The sequence below is a fragment of the Microcaecilia unicolor genome, chromosome 4, assembly GCF_901765095.1.
Source record: "Microcaecilia unicolor chromosome 4, aMicUni1.1, whole genome shotgun sequence".
Classification (NCBI taxonomy): domain Eukaryota; kingdom Metazoa; phylum Chordata; class Amphibia; order Gymnophiona; family Siphonopidae; genus Microcaecilia; species Microcaecilia unicolor.
This window is the reverse complement of record NC_044034.1, coordinates 226634915-226660002: the sequence shown is the minus strand read 5'-3', so window position 1 is coordinate 226660002 and position 25088 is coordinate 226634915. Positions and strand designations below refer to the sequence as shown.

Below are 25088 nucleotides of genomic sequence, written 5' to 3'. Positions count from 1 at the left end.
GGAGACCTCTTATTTTGCTGGGACAAAAGGTGTGAAGAGGGGAGGGAGATGGAGCCTGATACAGACCCATGGTGGTAGGTCTGTGTTATGCCCTCATAGTAGATAGTGTACAGCATATTAAACTATGACAGCCAGATAATTGTTCAGGCGGGTAGCTGGGTAATTCTGAGAGGTTACGGTTTAGCGTTTCAATACTTTCATTGTATGTTTGAGAGACCAATTGTGCTTAGTTGTAATGAGCATATTATGTTTGTGACTATTATAAGCTTAAACATTTAAACGTTAAAAAAAATGACAGCCAGTTAGCTACCCAACAACAACACAGGACTATGTAGTGATGAAACTTCAGCACAGAAACCCTTTTGACATGCAGGTGCACCACACAACCATATGCTGCAGCCCATGGTAGATTTATCAGCCCCTCAGTTGGATTAAAAAAAGCAATTTATTTTTAAAGCCATTTCCATGGATAAAACACCAAGATGGATGAGGGGAGATATGATAGAGGTCTACAAAGTCCTGGGTGGTATAGAATGAGTAGACCTAATCACACTGACCACCCTTCAACATCTTCTGTCCTTCTGTGACTGTTCTCTTGTGCTTGACTGCTTAAATATTTTAAATTTAAATGCTTTACTTTTTGTCTATTAGATTGTAAGCTCTTTGAGCAGGGACTGTCTTTCTTCTGTGTTTGTACAGCGCTGCGTACACTTTGTAGCGCTCTAGAAATGTTAAATAGTAGTAATAGTAGTAGTAGTATTTCAAAAGTTGTATCAAGAATTTAATCTAGTTCCTCAAACTCACAGGAACAGTAATGGAATAGGATACAAGGGTGGCACTTCCAAAAATGAGTCAAGAAGTTCTGTCACTGTTTGGCAACAGTAATGCAATAGGTTCTGAAAAATGGGGGTGGGGGTGGAAATGAACTCAATATACTACCTTTCTGTGGTTACAATCAAAGTGGCTTACATAATATACAAATACTTATTTTTGTACCCAGGGCAATGGAGTGTTAAATGACTTGCCTAGAGTCTCATGGAGCTGCAACGGAATCAAACCCAATTCACAGGCCACACTGCACTTCTAGTGAAGATGGCTTTTTACGTTTTCTACAACAGCTCTTTACCGATGTATACCCAGTTACCCAGACTTCGCTCAATCCTTTTCAGGGACCTCATAGCTCTAGAGGTAAAAAAGGAATAAAAAGCCAGCTCTGTAGGCGTAGAATACTGCTTCTGACAAGCCGCACTGCTGCCAGTCTCATCACCCACTATCATACCACCAGTTTGTTTGTTTTTTTGTTACATTTGTACCCCGCGCTTTCCCACTCATGGCAGGCTCAATGCGGCAGGCAATGGAGGGTTAAGTGACTTGCCCACAGTCACAAGGAGCTGCCTGTGCCAGGAATCGAACTCAGTTCCTCAGTTCCCCAGGAACTAAGTCCACCACCCTAACCACTAGGCCACTCCGCCACTCCACTCCTAGCTTCACCACTACATTGCAAAATGTTTGTACAGAGGAAGGGAAAAAAAAAAAGGTACAGATTTTCCCCATCTAGTCAGTCTTCCTGTTCAGACCTATCATCCAGCCGTTTCCTAATGCTCCTTGAAGATTAAAGGAAAGCACTATGTTCCTTTCATGTCTCAGGAACCTGGTGTTTGCCCCTCACTGACCATTAGTTACAAACAGCAGCCATATAAAGGCATCAATCCCAGTCTCCCACACGAGACAGACCACACAAAATGCCAGGTTTCATATGCTGAAATACCCAGTGTACCTGAATGCAACACCTTCAGCTACTACTGAAAAAGGTGTGAGCAAAATAAAATAAAAAAAATAATAAAATATGCTTTATTTCCATTCATACTGGGTGGGATGCAGAGACTAAATAGTCCCTTCAGTGTCTAGGAAAGAAATGCAGTCAGACCACCAGCAACTAGAAGGCAATTAATATAGCAATATCCTTCAGATCTTACCAACCTTGAGTAAGAGGGGTGGAGGGGGCATGGTGAAAACCACATGTTTACAAAGCAATACCTTATGAAGCAACTCTAGCATTGCAATTTCCTAAATAAGTTACTAAATGAGCTCAGGACTGCAACAGTTACTGTCAAAGGTCAACTAACTGGATTTTCCAGTTAAACTTCAAACACCAGCTTTTTAAAAGATGCCCAGGTGGCTAAACAGAGCTTGTAGAAGCAGTCCATTAGACTTTCCTTCAAGAAATATCCATATTTCCTCAGCACAGCAAGTATTCAGGAAAGCCAGTCAGATGTATTTACTCCAAGGGACTCTCCTGCACTTATTTCAAATCATCCTGATTTGAGACTGAAAGACAGGCTATATAGCAGAAGCTGCTGTCCCAAGGAGCTTATGATACCTGATGTAAAGATAACCATAACCTTCCCAACGTAGAAGGCAGCTAGTTAATAAGTGGTCTATAAAGGTGTGAGAAAAATCTAAAATAAATATAAGTTTAAAAAAAAAAAAAAACAATCTGACCACCAGCTCACTGCTGTACCACAGTCACTCCAAATAACTTGGTATGAGGCAGCTTAAAATCAATGCTTTGACTGAAGGAATATGAAATATATGCTAAGTTCGCTAAGTGAGCTACACCATGATCACTTCAAGTTTTACCTTTGCAGTTAAGGCTAGCTATTCACTCTCAAAGTGTTATGTTACTGGCAACAAAACCAAGGGCTTATTTTATAGATTAAAACCACAAATTCAAGTAGTTAGTAGAAAACAATACAAGACCTGGTCTGTCACAAACACAGAATGAGACAATACCAGACATGGCACAAACTACGTAGCATTAAAATGGTAGAGACTAGCAAGCTGGACCTGAACATGACTGATGATACTCTCTTCCCCACCAACCCAATTGTGAGATCAGGTGGTCAAGACTGGGGGGGGGGGGGGGGCAGGATAAACCAGGACCTTCCCAGAATGGCAGGGACTTGTCCAGCAGATTATGCTGCACAAATACAGCCATGGCCAGAAGACAAACTCAAGTATAAGTAGCATGTCATTTATTTTTGTTACATTTGTACCCTGCACTTTCCCACTCATGGCAGGCTCAATGCAGCTTACATGGGGCAATGGAGGGTTAAGTGACTTGCCCAGAGTCACAAGGAGCTGCCTGTGCCTGAGGTGGGAATCAAACTCAGTTCCTCAGTTCTCCAGGACCAAAGTCCACCACCCTAACCACTAGGCCACTCCTCCACTTATACCTTACAGGTCTCATGGAGGAGTAGCCTAGTGGTTAGAGTGGTGGACTTTGGTCCTGGGGAACTGGGTTCGATTCCCATTGCAGGCACAGGCAGCTCCTTGTGACTCTGGGCAAGTCACTTAACCCTCCATTGCCCCAGGTACAAATAAGTACCTGTATATAATATGTAAGCCGTATTGAACCTGCTATGAGTGGGAAAGCGCAGGGTTCAAATGTAAGAAAAATAAAAAATAAAATTTATCTACAGTCATACTACACAAGCAACAAAGCCCATTTCATTAAAAATGAAACGGGCCCTAGGAAGGCTCTCTACACAATTTCTCCTCTCTCCCTTACCCTCCCTTCCGTGTCCCGCAATTCTCCTCTGCCCTGCCCTCCATGTCCCGCAATTCTGGCTTCCCCTGCCCTCACATCCATGGCCAGTGACCCTGTCCTTCCTATTGCCCTGCCTTTAAGCCGTTCATCTTACCTCAGGTGACAGCGGCAGGCTGGGCTCGCGGACCTCCAGCCTTCCCTCTCCGTGTCCTACCCTCCTCTGTTATCATTTCGTCTTTACGTGCAGGCGGGACACAGAGGGAAGGGAACACTGGAGGCGAGCTGACGTCAGCATACTGTTACGAACCCAGCCAGCCATCCAGGGAAGCAGAGTTACAAATTATTATATAGAGATTATGTAAAAGTGTCAAAACCTTGGTTTCAGCATAGGGCACCCTTCATGACATACCTATATTACTTTACAGTATTTAACATTGTGTCTCGCTAGGCAACTATAATGCTCTTAATCATATAAGAGTCCTGCAAATATAGTGCACATTTTTCAGCTGAAAACAGAACAGCCCTCAAAGAATTGAAAAGGTAGCCAGGTCTTACTGTAACAACCCAACAAGGCACTGGCTAATGCACCAAACCTTAAGGGTACCAAAAGCCCTCTTACCTACTCACTATCCTTCACAGATGTGGGATCTTATAGCTTTTCATTGTTATTGTTTTCTATTTGTAATTTATACACAACAGTTGTGCAGCATAATGTTCTTTTTTATATTTTAATAAGGCTTAAATATAAAATCATGAGTTCTCAAGGATTCTGCAGATGAGAACAGAGCCCACGGGGACGGGGCAGGGATAGAGAAACTTTCTCTAGATCAAAACACTAGGCTACTCCTAGTGAATAAAGGTATACAAAAAGGCCCGGAGGGGGAAGGAATGACAGAAGGACTAGCAGGCAGATGAGTGGATGAGAAGTAGCAGCTGAAGTTCGGGGGGGGGGGGGGGGGGGGGGGGGGGGGAGGGACTAGAAAGCTGGTGAAAGTAAAGGAATGAGATAGGGTATTTAAGTGAGAGACTTAGAGAAGTAGGAAATTAAAAGCTGATAACTAGGTGGGAACTGTAAAGGAGACTGAGGAGCCGATGCACTAAAAACAATCGATGCACTAAACAATCGTTAGAGCCCTTCCTGATTCCCTTAGCGAATCGGTAAGGAACAGGCATGCATTAAGGAAAGGGAATGCAAATGAGCTGCTCATTGTAGCTCATTTGCATTCTCAATTCCATAGTTAAACAGTCGGCCAGTCAAGCGTTATGCTGGCTGCTCTGCACATGCCAAATACGCCTCCCTGTGCCGGCCGAAGACGCCACGCTGCTCAATCCAGAGGACAGTGCAGTTGAGGACGCCCATCCAAAAAAAACCGTCCATTTTGGCCATCATCCCAAACCCCCCCCCCCCCCCCCCCCCATAATAAAAATGACTTTTTTGGCAGTGCTTCACTCAGCTGAGAGACCTGGAAGTCCCTGAGCCAATCACAGTGCGTTTAGCAGAACTAAACGCACTGTGATTGGCTCAGAGACTTCCAGGTCTCTCAGCTGAGTGAAGCACTGCCAAAAAAGACATTTTTATTATTGCGGGGGGAATGTCGGCCAACACCCATCCAAAATAAATTTCCATTTTGGCCGTCAATCCCCCCCCTCCCCCCCCCAAATAATAAAAAACATCTCTTTTGGCAGTGCTTCACTCAGCTGAGAGACCTGGAAGCTAAACGTGCTGTGATTGGCTCAGGAAAGGTTTTTTTTTTTTTTTTTAATGGGCATCCTCAACTGCACTGTTGAGCGGCGCGGCGTCTTTGGGGGGGGGGGGGGGGGGAGGATGACGGCCAAAATAGACATCTTTTTTAAAGCGGGGCGCTATTTTTTTTTTTTACTTTTGTAGCAGTTTTTCAATCCCATACAGACCTCTCATTAGATTTTGCAGCGTTAAGGCAATCGGAAAAGGTTAGTGCATCTCATTACAATAGGGTTTCTACACAATTTGCTCATCTGCATTCAGTTTTCGGTAGCTGCTACCCATCCTCAGAAAAAAAAAGTCTTTAGTGCATGCCAGGGTTTACTACTTGCTCGTTAAGTTTAGTGCGTCTGGCCCTAAGGGACTACAGAGATGGATGAATAAAATTATCTGGCTACAAGTAGTGAAAGGGCATTCAAAATGTGAAAAATAAAAATGAAACAAAGTGGAAGTTATAGTGTGACCAAAACGCTAAAGAAAACAAAAAAAAACAAACACCAACTAGAATAAACACTCTAAGCAAACTGGAAAATCGAGATCAGATAAATACTTTACAGGGTGGGGCATTTTACATGCTATGAGTCCTACCACCTTCCACGGTTCAAACTAGAATAACCTTTAAAAAAATGCGCAACAGTTGTCTCATGCCACAACCTCTTGAAAGAACCCTGAAAGGATATATGAAGTAGTTCACTCCTGCTCCGTAACTAGACAAATGTAGAAACAAAACTCGTTACAGCACAAATCTTCTTGCAACAGCTCAAATCCCATGCGAGAGTAGAAGCAGCCCTCATTGCCTCACCATCCTGACCATTATAGAGGTGAAAACGAAGCTTTACAAAGGAAAGACACTGAACAAGACTACATCAAGGGCTGGTACTCTGAAAGCACATAGACAAACACACATCACGTATCTGATGGGGGGGGGGGGGGGCTAATAGCGGTAAAGACAGTAAGTATAACATGAATTAAAGCGAAGAAGCGGAAACTAAGAATAAGGCCCGTAGAGAAGCGTGCAACTAGCAACTAATCCGCGCCACAGGCCAGGAAGGAGGGACGCGCCTCTCTCTCTCTCACGCCACTACACGTCTTGCGATCTTACCGTTGAAATCGCCAGTATCTGCCACAACTGTGGTATACTGCTTCAGCTGCTCCAGCGCTGATTCCATCTTCATCCGCTTCTCGGGGGACGCTGACATACTGAATGGGGGAGACGTGGGAACCTTTATATAGACACAGCAGGGCGCGAGCGCAACGCAAGAACCAGAGGGCACTCGGACGTGCAAGCGGGCGGGGGTTCACAGGTGGGCGGAGTCAGACGAAGCAAATAAGGAAACGACTACGACCGAGATCAAGGAGCTTGAAGAAAATAGGAGACGTTGTGTGTGTTTTCGTATGAAGTCCGTTATACGGGCTGAAGCCAGTAGGCAGAGCTTTAGTTCACCCAAAACAATAGCAAAAGATTATGAGCCTGCCATGAGTGGGAAAGCGCGGGGTACAAATGTAACAAAAATAAATACCCATTTCTACCCTAGCTAACATTTTATCATCTCTCTAACCTCATATGCAACTTTCTTTAAATTAGTCAAAATTAGACTACTGCCAGGCTACCACACCCCTAGTAATTTCAGATTTTGCGCACACCTAGAGTGCCTAGATGATTTATTTCCTGCAATACACGTTGTTTCCAGCAGTAATCAGCCCTTGGCACGCACTGACCAGTCACTGCATATGTAGCGCATGAGCCCTTACCACTAGATCAATGTGTGGCTTTAAGGGCTCAGGCTGGTTTTGGGCACACCCTATTTTCAGTTTTACCGCAGGCCCTTTTCCCGTCCCAATTTTAAAAAAAAAACTTTTTTGCAGACATGGTAAAAACTGGCCCAGTGCGCACCCAATACACGTGCCTACACTACCGCAGGCCACTTTTTACCACAGCTTAGTAAAAGGACCCCTATATGTTCCATCTTTGCTTATACCCTACACTGTCAAATTAAAATGTTCCATTACATATTGTGTTGACATTGTAAGTAGTATACTGTGCTATACTTTGTATTACATAGTAACAAAGTAGATAACGGCAGAAAAAGACCTGCACGGTCCATCCAGTCTGCCCAACAAGATGACAGTCAGTATTATTTTAATATTTTTATGTTCGAATCTTTTATTAATATTAATAGGAATCAAGAAAACACATACACTGTATAATATCAGATAGTCCCTGCTAATACATATGCAGCTACCTTTCTTCCTATAGTCACAGGCAGCTCTAACATTAATAATTAACAATTTGTATGGTAATCAACAAGACTCCTAACTTCCCCAAATGCAATACCTTATTCAACTAATAGAACAACTTTATATCTTCCAAACTTTTAATCCCCTCCCCTTATTCCCCCGCTCCCCTACCCTTCCCTTCCATCCCAATCCCTCTTGCTTTAATATTTTGTTATTGCTGTAATTGTCTATCGCTTATATTTGATTTATTTTTACTGTACACCACCTTAAGTGAATTATTTCAAAAGGGCAGTAAATCAATCCTAATAAATAAGTAAAAATAAATGTGTGGTCCATCTATTAAAAGTCTAAAGCTGTTCCAGTTGGATAGGCAGTGCCTTAAAAGGTGGAGGGCAATTTTTTTTTTCTTTTTACTTATTTGAAACCTTCCCATATCCTATATAATAATTCTCACCTCCAATGTTCTATGCTTCTGGCTACCTGTGTCCGTGACTTTCTTCAGAGTTGGTCTGCTAGGCTCCGAAGCCCTGGCTGACGTCACTGTAGCCATTGTGGCCACACCCCTGGGGGGCAGGGCTGACCTGGGAGGGGGCCGGGCACGTGACGTGGACGCGGATCACAACGCCACCGGGAAAGGCGATGGGAAAAAGCAGCCAGGCCGCGGCGAGCAGGAGCCCCCCCCCTCAGCACATCAACCCCCCCCTCGGCGCTTCACACACACACCCTCAGCCCCCACCCCTCCCTGCAGAGCGCTGCACCCATATCCCGATTACGGAGGCTAACACGGAGGGAGGAATGGAGGGAGGGGAAGACCATGAAACACGGAGGGAGGGAGGGGACGACCCTGAAACATGGAGGGTCAACTGAGGGCTGGACATCAAAAACCTCCAACAGGGATTGGACTGTACACCACAGCCACTTTTACGTCACTTTATCGACTGGAACCCCAGCAAGATGAACTACACTCATGACCGCAACAATCCCTCCATAGGATAAGTACAGAGTTCATTCTAAGTTTAAATCAACAATGTTTCCTTCTCCATATAAAGGATAAATCGGGAGGGGACGACCCTGAAACACAGAGGGAGGGGATGACCCTGGAACTCGGAGGGAGGGAGGGAGGGAACGACCCTGGAACTCAGACAGAAGGGAGGGAGGGGACGACACTGGTACTCAAAGAGAGGGAGGGAGGGGACGACCCTGGCACTCGAAGAGAGGGAGGGGACGGCCTGGCACACAATCTCATTCTCACACACACACTCTCACAGACACACTCGCACCCAGTCTCACTCTCTGTCACACTCACACACACACACTCGCACATTCACTCTTGCACATTCACTCTCACACAGTCACTCTCACACACACTCTCTCAAACATACACACTCTGAGGAAACCCTTGCTAGCGCCCGTTTCATTTGTGTCAGAAACGGGCCTTTTTTTACTAGTCTAGATATAAATTTAATGAAATAAAAATTGATATCACTAAACAGCTTAAAAAGTGATGTATCTGGTAGAAACATCAGTTATAACCTCTGTATTTTGTGCTCCTTTTTCTACACTGTTCTATACAATACAGAAGGCGAGATTTCAGTGAGGATATCCTGTTTCTTGATGAGTTAATCTTCTGCCTTAGGAAGCCTGAGTTATAAAGATGGAACATGCTAAAATTAAATATACTGAAATTAAATGGAGGTAACATTAAACTCCCATTTAATTAGGGCACATGGAATAACATCTGTATCTGTTTTCTAGATGTTTACATTTTAGATACACAAATGGATTATTCTGTTTTTAGGCATGTTTCAGGGACAAGTGGTTTTATAAGTCAAAGTACAAATAAATATTTTGTTTCATGCAGATCTCTTTTGTTTAAACATAACTAAATGGGCTAAAAGCCCACAATGCAGTCCACTGGTTTTCTTATATTTTGCTCTTGTGATGACTTACACTGTGCCAAAACTGATTTCTCTTATCTCTTCTGTCTGGTTGATAATAAAGGAGCTCATTGTGAACACTATCCACCCTAAAAGGTTGTTTCTGGCTGTACATGAGGAATTGTGATATTGAATACATAAGTGTATGTTGTGTCCTAGTCATGCATCCAACGGTTATATAATCCATTCAAGATAGCCAATAATTTATTAGTGGAACATAACCACAGAGATGGTGTGGTTGCATTTCAACATGGTAATACTAGGGCCCAGCTAAGGAACAGGTTATTTTAATTAAGTCTTCACTGGAACAAACTTGCAGTGTCTTAAAAGGTAGAGGATAAAAGATTTTTGTTTTTTACATTTATATTCCACATTATCCCAAACAAATTCAAGTTCAATGTGGCTTATTTGAAAATACAGTGAGACAAAATAATAGAATTCATTTATATCATGGGAGCAAGTACATGGATATATCTGAAACATTTCACAAAGATGATATTACTATATATACCCAGCTGGGCATTTAAAAGTCTGTCATTTAATGTTGCCGCATGTTCAGAAATCATAGCCATAAGTATAGACAGTTATTAAAATATTATCAAATGCATACACCAGAACAGGCATCCATAAACACACTATAAAAGTAAACAACTTCTACAGAATACATCCAAAATTTAGGGCCCTGTTTACTAAGGCGCACTAGCATTTTTAGAGTGCACTAAAATTTAGCGTGTGCTAATGCTAGAGACACCCATTCCTACAGTGCGGCCTAGTAAACAGGGCCCTTAATTTTCTGCTTTCCATCTTCCAAAATTCCAGACAGCAGATGTACAGATCAGCAAGACCCAAAGCAGTCCAAAATAAGTAAAAAAAAAAAAAGAAACGGAAAACAACAAAACAGTTTATACCAGTGGCGTTCCTAGGGGCGCTGAACACCCGGGGCGGATGCCGATGCGCCCCGCCCCCCCCCGGAACAGCGCGACCCCCCCCAGTGAAATAACCCCCGGGTGCAGCGCGACCCCCCCCCGGGTGCACGCCGCTGGGGGAGGTGCCATGCGCCTGTCGGCTCTTCGTTTCCATGCTCCCTCTGCCCCAGAACAGGAAGTAACCTGTTCCAGGGCAGAGGGAGCATGAAAACAAAGAGCCAACAGGCACGCGGCACCCCCCCCCCCCCCCCCCCCCCCAGCAGACATGCACCTGGGGCGAACCGCCCCCACCGCCCCCCCCCCCTTGGGTACGCCACTGGTTTATACCTAATTGTTCAACCACCCTTAGGATGCATCTTTGGGTTTAAAAAGCAAAACTATATTCATGTAAGGACTGGATAAACAAGTTTACAGCAAATGCCCTTAATATGTAATACTTGGTATCAATAATGAAACAATTATGGAAATTCACATAGCAAGCAGCCTGAGCCAACAGATTTATTTTCCATTTAACATAATTAACTTTGTATGAACTTGGTGGCAAACAGATAATCAGATTGTATTACACCAACAAGCAGGGGAGCACCGGATCACACCCTCTGTGTTGAGGCCATCTGGATGTGGCATTGAGCTCACCAACACGGCATGTTCCTTCGAGCCACTTATCTGGTGGGTACAAACAATACCTTGGCCGATAGGCTGAGCAAGATAATGCAACCACACGAGTGGTCTCTCAATATGAGAATAGCCCGCAAGATCTTCTGAGCATGGGGCACCCCTCAGTGGATCTTTTTGCCACTCAAATCAACCACAAGGTCCCTCAGTTCTGTTCCAGACTTCAGGCCCATAACAGACTAGCATCAGATGCCTTCCTTCTCAATTGAGGGACAGGTCTTCTCTATGCGTATCCTCCAATATCGCTAGTGGGAAAAACTATTTTGAAACTCAAGCAAGACTGCAGAACCATGATTCTGATCACACCATACTGGCCACAGCAGATACGGTTCTCTTTTCTTCTGGAGTTATCCTCCGAAGAACCGTGGATATTGGAATGTTTTCTGACCCTCATTACTCAGAACCTCCACTCTCTGGCTCTCACAGCTTGGGTGTTAAGAGCCTAGAATTTGTTTCCTTGGGTCTCTCGGAGGGTGTCTCCTGTGTCTTGCTGGCTTTCAAGAAAGATTCCACTAAGAGGTGTTACTCTTTTAAATGGAGGAGGTTTGCCGCCTGGTGTGAGAGCAAGGCCTTAGATCCTCTTACTTGCCATTGTTCACTTTCTGTCTTGCCTCAGAGACAGAAGTAACCTTCTGGAGATCTCCTGGCCTAGAGTAAATCTTTACTCCCCCAGGCAGAATTCCAGGCTAGAAAAACTCTGGCTACTAAATAAGTATTAGACATAATAAATGCTTATTCAAATTGTCAAAGAAGCCAATCAGTAATGTTTGAAATAGTAACAAATAAACTCCCAATACAGTATAATATGTAGGAAATAAAAACAGAGTTTTCCCTGGGAGCCGTCAATATGTCCACCTGCTAGTGGACACACTGAGGCTCGCTATCCTCAGTTCTGTTTTATATACTTTTTTCTTCCTTCCTTTCTTTATTATCTTAATCAGTGCTTTTTTTGTGCCGGTACGCAACGGTACGGTGTACCGGCACCTTTTTCTCCTCCTCCCCTCCCCTCCCATTATTTCCAGCGATTCTCTGCCTCTCTCCTGCCCTCCCATCGACGTGCAGCGATTTTTCCATCCCTCCCTGCTCTCACCTCTCCCATATCCAGCGATTCTTCGTCCCCCAGCGTCCTCCTTCACTGCCTGCCAGTCAGTTGGACTCAGAAGCGAACGGTGCAGGCAGCGATTGGCTGGCAGCGTCGTAGCTTCCCTCTGCAAGTCCCGCCTATGCGTAAACAGGAAGTTGTAGGCGGGACTTGCAGAGAGAAGCTACGACGCTGCCAGCCAATCGCTGCCTGCACCGTTCGCTTCTGAGTCCGACGCTGGCTGGCAGGCAGTGAAGGAGGACGCTGGGGGACGAAGAATCGCTGGATATGGGAGAGGTGAGGGCAGGGGAGGGACGGAGAATCGCTGCACGTCAATGGGAGGGCAGGGGAGAGGCGGAGAATCGCTGGAATAATGGGAGGGAAGGGCAGGGGAGAGAGAATTGCTGGACATGGAAGGGCAGGGCAGAGAGAATTGCTGGACATGGATGGGAGGGAAGGGCAGGGAGAGAGAATTGCTGGACATGGGATGGGATGGGAGGGAAGGGCAGGGTAGAGAGAATTGCTGGACATTGATGGGAGGGCAGGGATGAGATAATTGCTGGACATGGAGGGGAGGGCAGGGAAGAGAGAATTGCTGGACATGGAGGGGAGAGAGGAGAATCGCTGGATGGGGAGGGGAGGACAGGGAAGAGAGAATTGCTGGACATGGATGAGAGGGGAGAGAGGAAAATGCTAGAAATGGATGGAGAGGAGAGCAGGAGATAGAGGAGAATTGCTGGACATGGATGGATGGAGGAGTTGGCTAGGAGAGAGGAGAAATGCTGACTTGGATGGAGGAGAGGGGAAAGAGAATTATTGCTTTATATGGATACAGAGGAGGGAAGAGAGATGAGAAATGCTGGACATGGATGGAGGGGAGGAGAGAGGAAAAGTGCTGGACATGAATGGAGGGGAGGAAAGAAAAAAGAAGATGCACATGGATGGAGATGAGGGAAAGGGAAGAGAAGAAAAACTGCACATGGATGGAGAAAATAGTCAAAAGCTGGATCCATGTTATACCTCCTCCAGTAAATTCCATGGAGGAGGACCCAGCTTTTACTTATGGATGCAGGGCAACAAAAGAATAAGAAAGGAGGAAAGTAAAGAAATAATTGGAAAGGAAGCCCTGGAAACGGAGTTAAGAGAACAGATAGAGAGCAGCAGAATCAGAGACTGGGACCAATATGGATAGAAAAACAAAGTCACCAGACAACAAAGGTAGAAAAATCATTTTATTAAATTTTAGTGTTTTGGAATTTGTCTTATTTTGCACTGGGTATACTGGAGCTGTAACAGCTTACAGAAATTATTTATAATTTAAAAAAAAAATCACATTATTTTTTCTCCTATACTAGTATAATATTTTCAATGATGTCTGTTTATATGCGCCATGGCTGGTATAAGGGGTGTGGTTAATGTAGGTGTGGCTATAATAGGGGTGGTGCCATGTGTGCTTTCTACAAAAAAAAGCACTGATCTTAATTATAATTACCCTTCCTACCTAATGAATATGCATCTTTCTAGAATATTCTGTTTCCTGTTATGAATCATGTTCCATCAAATGCTATAATTTATTCCCTTATTATATTGGCAGTTAGGGCCTGTCATGCATATAAGCATAAGTTTTAATTTGCTATGGGTTGACCTATGTTCTTGGTATGCCTAGTCATCATACTAGCCCCCTCCACCCTCTTGCTTAGCCTACAGTTTTTACCCACACCCACTAACTTCTCCTTCTGATTGTTTAACTGGATATTGCAGGTGTCCTTAGTCAAAGGAGGCTCTAGCTCTTAGCTGCTGACCAGCAACTTATCACAAGTTAGCATAGGTCAAATGTCAGACCACATCCTTAGAAAGGTATTTTTCAGAAAAAGCACGCTTATAATTCTCTTGCAACTCTGAAGTCTGCTCCCAGCTCAAGAAAAGCAAAATAGCTTATATTAAAACAAAAACTAGAAATATGTATGGTTTGCACCTTTTCATGGCCTTTATGATATATACCATCCTGCTTGAATACCTTCTACACTTATCAGAGTCTGGTCTCAAGACCAACTTTGTAAGCGTTCACTATACTGCAATTAGTGCTTATCACCAGTGTGTAGAAGGTAAGCCCATCTCTGGACAGCCTTTAGTTGTTCACTTCATTAGAGGTTTGCTTTTGTCAAAGCCTCCTATCAAACCTCCACCAGTGTCATGGGATCAACGCCGTTCTCACCCAGCTGATGAAAACCACTGAATTCCTGCCATCTGAAGTACTTGACCTGGAAGGTAAATTTCTTTACTTCAGCTCGTAGGGTCAGTGAGCTTCAGACCTTAGTGGTGGATACAGCTTATACTAAGTTTCATCACAACAGAGTAGTCCTCCACATGCACCCTAAGTTCCTGCCAAAGGTGGTGTCGGAGTTCCATCTGATCCAGTCGATTGTCTTGACAACATTCTTTCCCCGTTCTCATGCCCATCCTGGCAAAACAGTTTGCACACATTGGATTGCAAGAGAGCACTGGCCTACTACATGGAGCAGACAAGGCCCCACAGACAGTCCACCCAGCTTTTTGTTTCTATGAATCTCAACAGAATGGGGGTTGCCATTGGGAAATGCACCATTTAAATTTGGCTGGCAGATTGCATTTTCTTTACTTATGCCCAGGCTGGGCTGGCCTTAGAGGATCATGTCACAGCTCATTACTACTACTACTTATCATTTCTAAAGCGCTACTAGACATACGCAGCGCTGTACACTTGATCATGAAGAGACAGTCCTTGCTCGACAGAGCTTACAATCTAATTATGACAGACAGACAGAACAAACAAGAGATAAGGGAATATTAAAGTGAGGATGATAAAATAAGGGTTCTGAACAAAGTGAATAAGGGTTAGGAGTTAAAAGCAGCATCAAAAAGGTGGGCTTTTAGCTTAGATTGAAGGCGGCCAGAGATGGAGCTTGACGTACCGGCTCAGGAAGTCTATCCAGGCATATGGTGCAGCAAGATAAAGGAACGTAGTCTGGAGTTAGCAGTGGAGGAGAAGGATGCAGATAAGAGAGATTTACCCAGTGAATGGAGTTCCTGGGGAGGAATGTAAGGAGAGATAAGAGTGGAGAGGTACTGAGGAGCTGCAGAGTGAATGCACTTATAGGTCAATAAGTGTTACGTCTGTGCTCACCTCGCCCTCTGGTGGCCATAACCAGTGGCTGCTATGGACTATCACCTGTTCCAGACTTTAGCCCAGTCCAGTCCGGATCTTCCAGGCTGCCAGACTTGTCTGTTCTTGTTGGCCCTGCACAGCACCCATAGCTGCCTGGTGATTGTTGCAGCTGAGCCCAGGTGCTGCTGGGCTTATTAGCCACTTGATACTCTCTGCCTGTGCCTTTGCATCGTCTAAGGCCTTGGTATGTTGGTGACTTGTTGTACTTCAGCCTGAGTTTGTTTCCTTGTCTAGTTTCTTGCCTGAAGTTCTTGTCTGTTTTAGTTAGTCTGTGGGTAGTTAGATTAGGTGGTTTGTTTGTTTGTTTGCTAGTCTTGTCTCTGGGTTTTTAGTTTTGTGTTTAGTCTTTGTCTGTTGTGTCCTGGTGGCTGCTCTGCAGCTTTTAGTTCAGTGTCTTGTATTCAGTGTTTTGTTCCCTGTTTTTGTGGCTGCTTGCAGCTTTCAGTCCTGCCCCATTAGCTTTCCCTTCCTTGCCCTGCAGTCCCTGTGCAGCTTCCAGTTCTGTCCCCTGGCTTGTCATTCCCTGCCTTGTGTTTGTGTTGTAATTTCTGTGAGTCTAGCCCAGTTTCCTGCCTGCTGCCATGTTATTCCTTTCCCCTCTGACCCTCAGTCTTGGTTCAGCCTAGTGGGTATCCAGTCCTGCCTTGTCCAGTAAGTCCTGCCAGCCACCTGCAGCCAGAAGGCTCAACTTCTGGTGAAAAGTGGTCAAGTGCAGGCGACGTTTAAGGGTACCTGCTCTGCTTTAGTCCTGCCTGTTTGCCTCTGCTGCAACTCCAGTCCGGGAGTTCCAGTCCTGTTCTGCCTAGGGCTCCGGTGTGGGGTTGGTTTGCCTGCCACTTGCCGCTCACTAGGCAGTAGCCCAAGGGCTCACAAACCAGTTCCAGCTTTGAAAACGGGACAATAAGAGGAGTTTGAACTATATGCGGAAACTGATAGGAAGCCAGTGAAGTGACTTGAGGAGAGGGCTAATATGAGCATAACGACACTGACGGAATATTAGTCGTGCAGCAGAATTTTGAACAGATTGAAGAGGAGAGAGATGGCTAAGTGGAAGACCTGTGAGAAGCAAGTTGCAATAGTCTAAGCGAGAGGTGGTAAGAGTGTGGATGAGGGTTCTGGTAGTGTGCTCAGAAAGGAAAGGGCGAATTTTGCTGATATTATTGAGACAGAAACGACAGGTTTTAGCAGTCTGCTGAATATGTGCAGAGAAGGAGAGGGAGGAGTCGAAGATGACCCCCAAGGTTACGAGCTGATGAGACAGGTATCCACAGAAATAGAGAATGGGGGAGGAGGAGAGGTTGGTTTAGGGGGAAAGATGAGAAGCTCAGTCTTGGTCATGTTTAGTTTCAGATGGCGCTGAGACATCCAGGCAGCAATGTCAGACAGGCAGGCTGATACTTTGGCCTGGATTCCTGCTGAGATTTCTGGTGTGGAGAGGTAGATCTGGGAGTCATCAGCGTAAAGATGATACTGAAAACCATGGGATGATATCAGAGTACCAAGGGAAGAAGTATAGATGGAGAAAAGAAGAGGTCCCAGGACAGATCCCTGAGTTACACCAACTGACAGTGGGATAAAGTAGAGGAGGATTCAATAGAGTATATGCTAAAGGTATGCTCGGAGAGATAAGAAGAAACGAGGAAAGAACAGAGCTCATAATGTCAGAGCCATGGCTGCTTTGGTAGCCCACGTGAGGTCAGCCTCCACTGAAGAAATTTGTAAGGCTGTGACATGGTCTTCAGTCCACACATTCACATCTCACTACTCCCTTGAGCAGGATACCCAACGGACTTTCGGTTTGGGCAGTGTTGCAGAATCTGTTTGGGGTCTAGAATCCAACTCCACCCTCCTAGGCCCGTTTTATTCTGTTCCGGGCTACAGCCTCATTCAGGTTGTATATAGTTTCATGTTAATCTATGCTATGTCCTCGCTGTTGTGAGACCCAATTTTCCAATGTTTATTGTTTTGGGTGAGCCTGAATGCTAGGGATTCCCCACTTTTGAGACTATTGGAGCCTGCCTTGTCCTTGGAGAGAAACCGAAGATACTTACCTGTAGCAGGATTCTCCAAAGACAGCAGGCTTCATCATATTCTCACAATCCCTCCCAACTCCGCTTGGAAGCTGTCTCCTTGGTTATTTTTACTTCATTTTTTGCTTTAGTATAAAATTGAGGAGACTGCGTTTATGAGACGATGCGAGAAGGCACTCACGCTTGTGCAGTGTGAGAACTCCACAAAGCTCTCTTTTTTTTACTATGGCAAATGCCAGAACCCGGGTGATGAGAATTGGCCAGTGGTGTAGCTAGGTGTGGCCATGGGGCCTGGGACCCCCAAATTTACTGGGCCCCTAGTTGGCTGGCAGGGGTCCCCAACCCCTGCCAGCTAAGACTTTGTCCAGCACTGGTCTGTGGTGGCACCGCCGCATTGCCTGCCCTGCTCTCTCTTCCCCTCACGGGCACACTCCTTTTAGTGAAATTGAGAATGCTCAGTTTCACTAAAAGAGCCTGCCAGACATGAGGGGAAAGCGAGAGTAGGGCAGGCAATACAGCGGCGCAGGAGACCAGCGCTGGATGAAGTCTTCAGCTAGTTGGGGACCCCCGCCAGCCAAGGTATTTGCAGCGGTGGTGGGCAGCGGAGCCGGCAGTGACTCAAAATGTGCCCCCCACCACCACCACCCTTGGGCTCTGGCCCCCTCCCACTCAAGGTCTGGCTACGCCCCCGGAATCAGTGTCACCCACTTGTGAGAATATGAAGCCTGCTGTTCTCAGAGAATACCTGCTACAGGTAAGTATCTTCACTTAATATCCAAGTCTGCCTCAAGCATCGGGGCTTACAAATCTTGTGCTTTTTTACTCAGACCGAGCATTTGTGCTCATTGCTTTCCATGTGGTATTAAGTGAATTGTTTACATGTGTTTCAATATTAAAATTACCTTCCCCACTGCTGTTTTTTTTTTGCTTATTTTGTCATCCCCCCCCACCCCACACACACACATACTTAGTTTAAATGTCTGAAAACATAATGTCTGAATTTCTCCACAAGGATCCTTTTTCCTGTCACAGAAAAATGTAGCCCATCATTACAGTACAGCCTATTATTTTTCTATATATTGCCCCATCCTCCTATGTATTTTAAACCTGTTTTTTTACACCAGGCTTCAAGCTGTTTATTACTCCTCTGTTTTACATAGTCTGTCCTCTCCCTTCCCATTACTTCAGAAAAAGCTGCAGTCCGAACCAAAGACGTGAGTCCCTGCTTTTGGAACACTCTGTGCTCCAAACTTGATATTGTTGGCCAGGTCATTTGTCCCTAGATGGATTACAATTTCAGTATTAAAATCCTTACTCTCTTCTAGGATCACATTCAGTATTTGGTTGGTACTTCTGGTAGCAGAGTATCCTGGAAGGCATTTCACTAGGTTGGGACCCTTGAATTGTGTTCCTAAATAAATTCCTCTTATAATGGAGTTTCCTAGCAGTAAGAATGTTCTTTGAGCTGATTTGTCGTGCTTTTGGGGATGTCCTTTGGACTGATTTACACTAGATTGATATTTGATTGTTTTACCACTGGTCTTAGTATCATTGAGAAATTTATCTGTGGCATTCCTACTTCATTTTATTTATTTTAAAGTATTTTGTACTAGCCCTCCTGCCCCTCCCCCACCTTTTCTCTACCCATAGCTAAAGCAGTCACCTGGTCTAGTAGGCAGCAGTGGCATAGCTAGACCTGACATTTTGGGAGGGTCCAGACTTAACATGGGGGGGGGGGCACTAAGCATATAGATGTGTGTAGTGCTTGATATAACTCTTAAATAATGCCTTAGAGTGCACTTGATGATGGATTTCTAAGTAAACACTCTGCCCAACAGCTGTCCTGCATCAACATAAACCCCATGCACACCTATGGAAACTTTGGAAACACAGTTTAAACTATAGTCAACATTATCCCATAACTTAAACACTGCCATTATAGTAGACTTGAGTTTGGTCAACATCTCAGCCCACATCACAGTATCCTCAAATACTTCGGAATCGGAGGCAACGTTCTTAATTGGTTCAAGGGGTTCCTAACCTCACGCTCATATCAAGTGACATCAAATTCAACCACATCAGCTACATGGACACCTGAATGCGGAGTTCCACAGGGATCCCCCCTCTCACCAACCATATTCAACCTAATGATGACACCCTTGGCCAAACTACTATCGAATCAGAACCTAAACCCATATATATACGCTGATGATGTAACGATCTTCATCCCATTCAAACAAGATCTAAGAGAAATATCCAATGAAATCACGCAAAGCCTACACATCATGAATTCCTGGGCAGATGCATTTCAGCTGAAACTTAATGCAGAGAAAACCCAATGTCTGGCACTCACCTTGCAATACAATAAGAATACATTTACCACTATTAACACACCAAAACTAAATCTACCAGTTTCAGACACCCTAAAAATTCTTGGAGTCACCATTGATCGACACCTAACACTTGAGAATCATGCGAAAAATATAACTAAAAAGATGTTTCACTCAATGTGGAAACTAAAAAGAGTTAGAGCATTTTTTTCCAAGGACTGTCTTCCGCAATCTGGTACAATCATTGGTACTCAGTTATCTGGACTACTGTAACTCACTCTACGCCGGTTGCAAAGAGCAAATATTAAAAACTCCAGGCATCCCAGAACACGGCAGCCAGACTAATATTCGGCTCATCAAAATACGAAAGCGCGAAACCCTACGAGAAAACTACACTGGCTCCCACTAAAGAACGCATCACATTTAAACTCTGCACCCTAGTCCATAAAATAATCCATGGTAACGCCCCAGCCTACATGTCAGACCTAATAGAATTACCACCCAGGAATGCAAAAAAATCTTCTCGCCACATTCCTTACTCTTCATCCTCCCAAGTGTAAAGGTCTGAAATACAAATGATGCATGCATCTACCTTTCCTATACGAGCACGCAGCTCTGGAATGCGTTGCCACGGAACCTGAAAACGGCTTATGAACTGACCAATTCAGAAAACTACTGAAAAACCTATCTCTTCGACAAGATTTATCACAAGATCAACATGTGTAACTGTACAATCTTTAAAACTTCTAGCATTGTCTTTATAATGTCTGCTGCTTTATCACTGTTATGTATTTCACCACCATGTAACACATAACCCTCTGTAAACCAAATGTATATCCTCTTCTACTACTAGTATCCATGATGAATTGTAAGCCACATTGAGCCTGCAAAGAGGTGGGATAATGTGGGATACAAATGCAATAAATAAATAATAAATAAATATGCCTTCCTATGCTTGGCCTGTTCTTAAGGGCTAGGCCTAAAGCCTGTACTTTGCTTAGTTTGGTTCTCACATGTAACATACAGTACTGCTTTCTCAGGAGCTGAGAACAGACACTTCAGGGATACATATTTTGCTGACTTTGCTGGAGCTGAGACTAGGCTTTTCATATAAACTGGATATAATGATGTAACCTTAGTGAACAACAGACTGAGGACACAGTGAGCCTAGAATGTTTCAGATTTGGGGAAATAGACAGAGAAAGGACACAAGGGTATTGTTCTATGTAATTTTTTACTCTGTGACTAACTGCACGCTATACTGATAACTGACTAGCCAATGGCCATTGACTGGACACGTGCAAACACATCAGGAGAGACTGATAGAATACATGATCAATTCATATATGGTATAAGGCTACCTAATGGTTCTGGTTTATGGGAAATCACATGATTTCTGGGAAAACGTAACTTGTAACAGTATATATGTGATGTCCTGGGCAGTATTAGCTGAGCAGACCTTGTCTTTCAGGATGTGCACTGCTGATTGGCAACCTGCTCAAGGGAGAGAAAGCGAATGATACATACCTGTAGCAGGTATTCTCCGAGGACAGCAGGCTGATTGTTTTTTTAATTCTTTATTTTTAATTTTCTAATTTTACAATCACATGACTGCAAAAGCAGTAACTGAATTTTATAAAAAACTGAAAAAGAAATATAAATCTAGGAGGTTTAACCTCCTCTAGGTAAATACTTTCATTTATTTAGCCAACTATTAAGTGAGGCAAAACACAATGCAAAAATTAAAAATAAGAAATACTATAAACATACGAGCAGGAGAACTACTATGCCCACAATTGAATTTAACAGCATTAGCCTACGGGATTCTCTTCCTCCTTAAAGGCAATAAAACTTTGCATTTTGGATTGGTAAACATATAGTTAACAGAGCTAAGAGAAAGAAAGCATCTGCAGGGAAATTTCAATAGGAATGTTCCTTTCAAAGTAAGAGTCCTCTGCTTTAAACCCAAAAACTCACGCCTTCCTTTCAAAGTCTCTCTGTTAAGTCTGGAAATATTTGTATTCTGGAACCGAGGAACAATGTCTTCATATGTTTAAAGTATAAACGGAAGCAGTGGCGTTCCTGGCCTGGATGGCACCTGGGGCGGATCGCCAATGCGCCCCCTCCCCCCGGATGCAGCGTGCCCCCCCCCACTAAATGACACCTCCCCCCCTGGTGAAATGACACTCCCCCGGGTGCACACCGCTGGGGGGGAGGGGTGCTGCGGCGCGCGCCTGCTCCGAGTTCGCTAACTCGCTCATTCGCTGCAGCTCCCTCTGCTCCGGAACAGGAAGTAACCTGTTCCGGGGCAGAGGGAGCTGCAGCGAACGAGCAAAGTTAGGGAACTCGGAGCAGGCGCGCGCCGCGGCACCCCCCAGCGGCGTGCACCCGGGGCGGACCGCCCCCACCTTGGTACGCCACTGAATGGAAGATGTTATATCTGTCAGATTCAACACAAATGATACCAAAAGAGTGGTACACTCAGTAATTACTTCAAGGGAACTTTAAAGAAATTCAGTTAGATTCATCCCTGTGCTGTTGTATTGAAGTTCCTTTTCCTGTAATTGGAGGATATGCTTCTTTCAGAATAGCCAGAATTTTATAAAGTATTTCTTTAACATATCGAGAGCCGATATATCGGAGATTTCGGGAAATTAAGCAGTCTTAGGTTTAATTTTCTGGCATTATTATCCAGGTACTCTAATTTCCTGTTAACAATCTCCCTTTCTTTGTGGCTGCCCCTGCAAAAGTTTGTAAGGATTTATTTCGCCTTTTATTTCGCTTTAGAATTTTTTCCTCCTGTTTTTGAACAGTCTCAGACAAAGATATATAGGTCTTTTTCAAACCACTCGTTTCTTCTGTAAATGTTTGAGTTACCTGGAGGAGAGAGCCGGTCAGCTCTTGAATCGCATCCCATAGGGTGTCCAATGTCACCAGGTTCGGTTTTTCCTCTTCTCTTCCAGGTCACAGTAGCAGACCCCAGGGTCTCTGGTCCTTCACAAGATAACAGCTCTGGGGTAGAAGTAGCAGGGGGGCCTCCTCCAGATAACAAAGAAGCAATCACCACTCCAGGTTGTTCTTTGATCTGCTCCTCTGCTTGTAAAAAACTGCTACCGGGTCTGGGAGGTGTCCTGCTCGAGGGAGAGCTCAAAGAGATCTCCTCTATGCTGTGGGCTTCCATCTCTAAAAGAGAGAGGGAATGTCTGTTCACAGTGGGCGTTGGAGTTCCCAGTGCCTGAGTAGCAAACATCCTCAGTGTAGTCTGGCGAAGTACGGGATTCCCTCCAGGGGTTAAGGAGGCCTGCCCCCTGGATTTCCCTTTTCTTTTCCCCATGCAAACGGGGAAGAAAAGACCGCTTCCGCTGACAATCCATGACAGTTCAGGAGCTCAGTACTTGCTTCAGCTCAGGACGTCATCTTGCCTCGAAAAGCCACAGGCTGATTGTTCTCACTGATGGGTGACGCCCACGGCAGCCCTGAGGTCCGGAAATTTTCCTAGCAGCAAAGTTTGCTAGAGCCTTCGGTCACGCGCGCGCACCGCGCCTGCGCAGCCATCTTCCCGCCCAACGTGCGGGGACATCAGTTAGATCAAAGAGCAAAGATGAAAAGAAGAACCAACTCCAACGGGGAGGCGGGCGGTTTGTGAGAACAATCAGCCTGCCTGCTGTCCCTCGGAAAAATACCTGCTTCAGGTATGTATCATTCGCTTTCTCCGAGGACGAGCAGGCTGCTTGTTCTCACGACTGTGTTATCCCTAGCCCCCAGGCTCACCTCAAAACAACATCAGGAAGTTCAATTGGGCCTCACAACGGTTGAGGACATAACAAGGATTGACCTACGAAGAAACAACTACTGAAGAGTGCAGCCGGGAACGAATAAAAATGGGCCTAGGGGTGGTGCAGTTGGATCCTAAGTTCCCAAGACTACCCAAAACCGACTGTCGTGTCGGCTATCCTGCTGAAGGCAGTAATGAGATGTGAATGTGTGGAATGAAGACCACGTCACAGCCTGGCAAATCTCTTCAATAGTGGCGGACTTCAAGTGGGCCACTGACGCTGCCATGGCTCTAACACTATGAGCTGTGACATGACCCGCAATTCCGCATTTTTAGGTATAACTTGTCTGGAATGTTTTTACGTTTGGGGAGCGTGCCAGGTGCCCTTGACCTGGATTGGCCACTGTCGGTGACAGGATGCTGGGCTAGATGGACCTTTGGTCTTTCCCAGTATGGCACTACTTATGTACTATGTACTTATGACCCTCTAGACTCCCCTCCTATTAGGGTCAAATGAGACAAACATTTGAGCAGACTGTCTGAATGGGCTTGTCCGCTCCAGAAAGAAGGCCAATGCTCTTTTGTAGTCTAATGTGTGCAACTGATGTTCAGCAGGGCGAGTATGAGGCGGGGAAAGAATGTTGGCAAGACAATTGACTGGTTTAGATGGAACTCCGACACCACCTTGGCCAAGAACTTAGGGTGAGTGCGGAGGACTACTCGATTGTGTTGGAATTTAGTATAGGGAGCATGGGCCACCAAGGCTTGAAACTCACTGACTCTACGAGCTGAAGTAACAGCCACCAAGAAATGACCTTCCAGGTCAAGTACTTCAGATGGCAGGAATTCAGTGGCTCAAAAGGAGGCTTCATCAACTGGATGAGGATGACATTGAGATCCCATTACACCGTTGGAGGTTTGACAGGGGGCTTTGAGAAAAGCAAACCTCTCATGAATCGAACTAAAGGCTGTGCAGAGATAGGCTGACCTTCTACAAGCTGATGGTAAGCACTGATTGCACTAAGGTGAACCCTTACGGAGTTGGTTTGAGACCAGACTCTGATAAGAGTAGAAGGTATTCAAGCAGGGTCTGTGTAGGACAAGAACGAGGATCTAAGGCCTTGCTATCACACCAGACAGCAAACCTCCTCCATTTGAAAGAGTAACACCTCTTTGTGGAATCTTTTCTGGAAGCAAGCAAGACTCGGGAGACACCCTCAGAGAGACCAAAGAGGCGAATTCTACACTCTCAGCATCCAGGCCATGAGAGCCAGAGACTGGAGGTTGGGATGCAGAAGCACCCCCTCGTTCTGAGTTATGAGGGTTGGAAAACACTCCAAGCTCCACGGTTCTTCTGAGGATAAATTCAGAAGAAGAGGAAACCAAACCTGACACGGCCAAAAGGGAGTAATCAGAATCATGGTTCCTCTGTCTTGCCTGAGGTTCAGTAGAGTCTTCCCCACCAGAGGTATGGGAGGATACGCATACAGAAGACCCTCCCCCCAACTGAGGAGAAAAGCATCTGACGCTAGTCTGTCGTGGGCCTGAAGTCTGGAACAGAACTGAGGGACTTTGTGATTGAGCTGAGTGGCAAAAGATT

General features: G+C 45.0%; 1 protein-coding gene across 1 annotated transcript in view; it reads right to left on the bottom strand.

Moving 5' to 3' along the window:
* The window catches only part of TALDO1 (transaldolase 1), a 144311-nt gene extending 137719 nt beyond the window's left edge, over positions 1-6592 (bottom strand). The window contains exon 1 of the mRNA XM_030201300.1: positions 6394-6592. Within this exon, the coding sequence (XP_030057160.1) occupies positions 6394-6490 (97 nt within the window). The 5' untranslated portion in view covers positions 6491-6592. The remainder of the gene's footprint in view (positions 1-6393) is intronic.
* Between the last annotated feature and the right edge of the window lie 18496 nt (positions 6593-25088).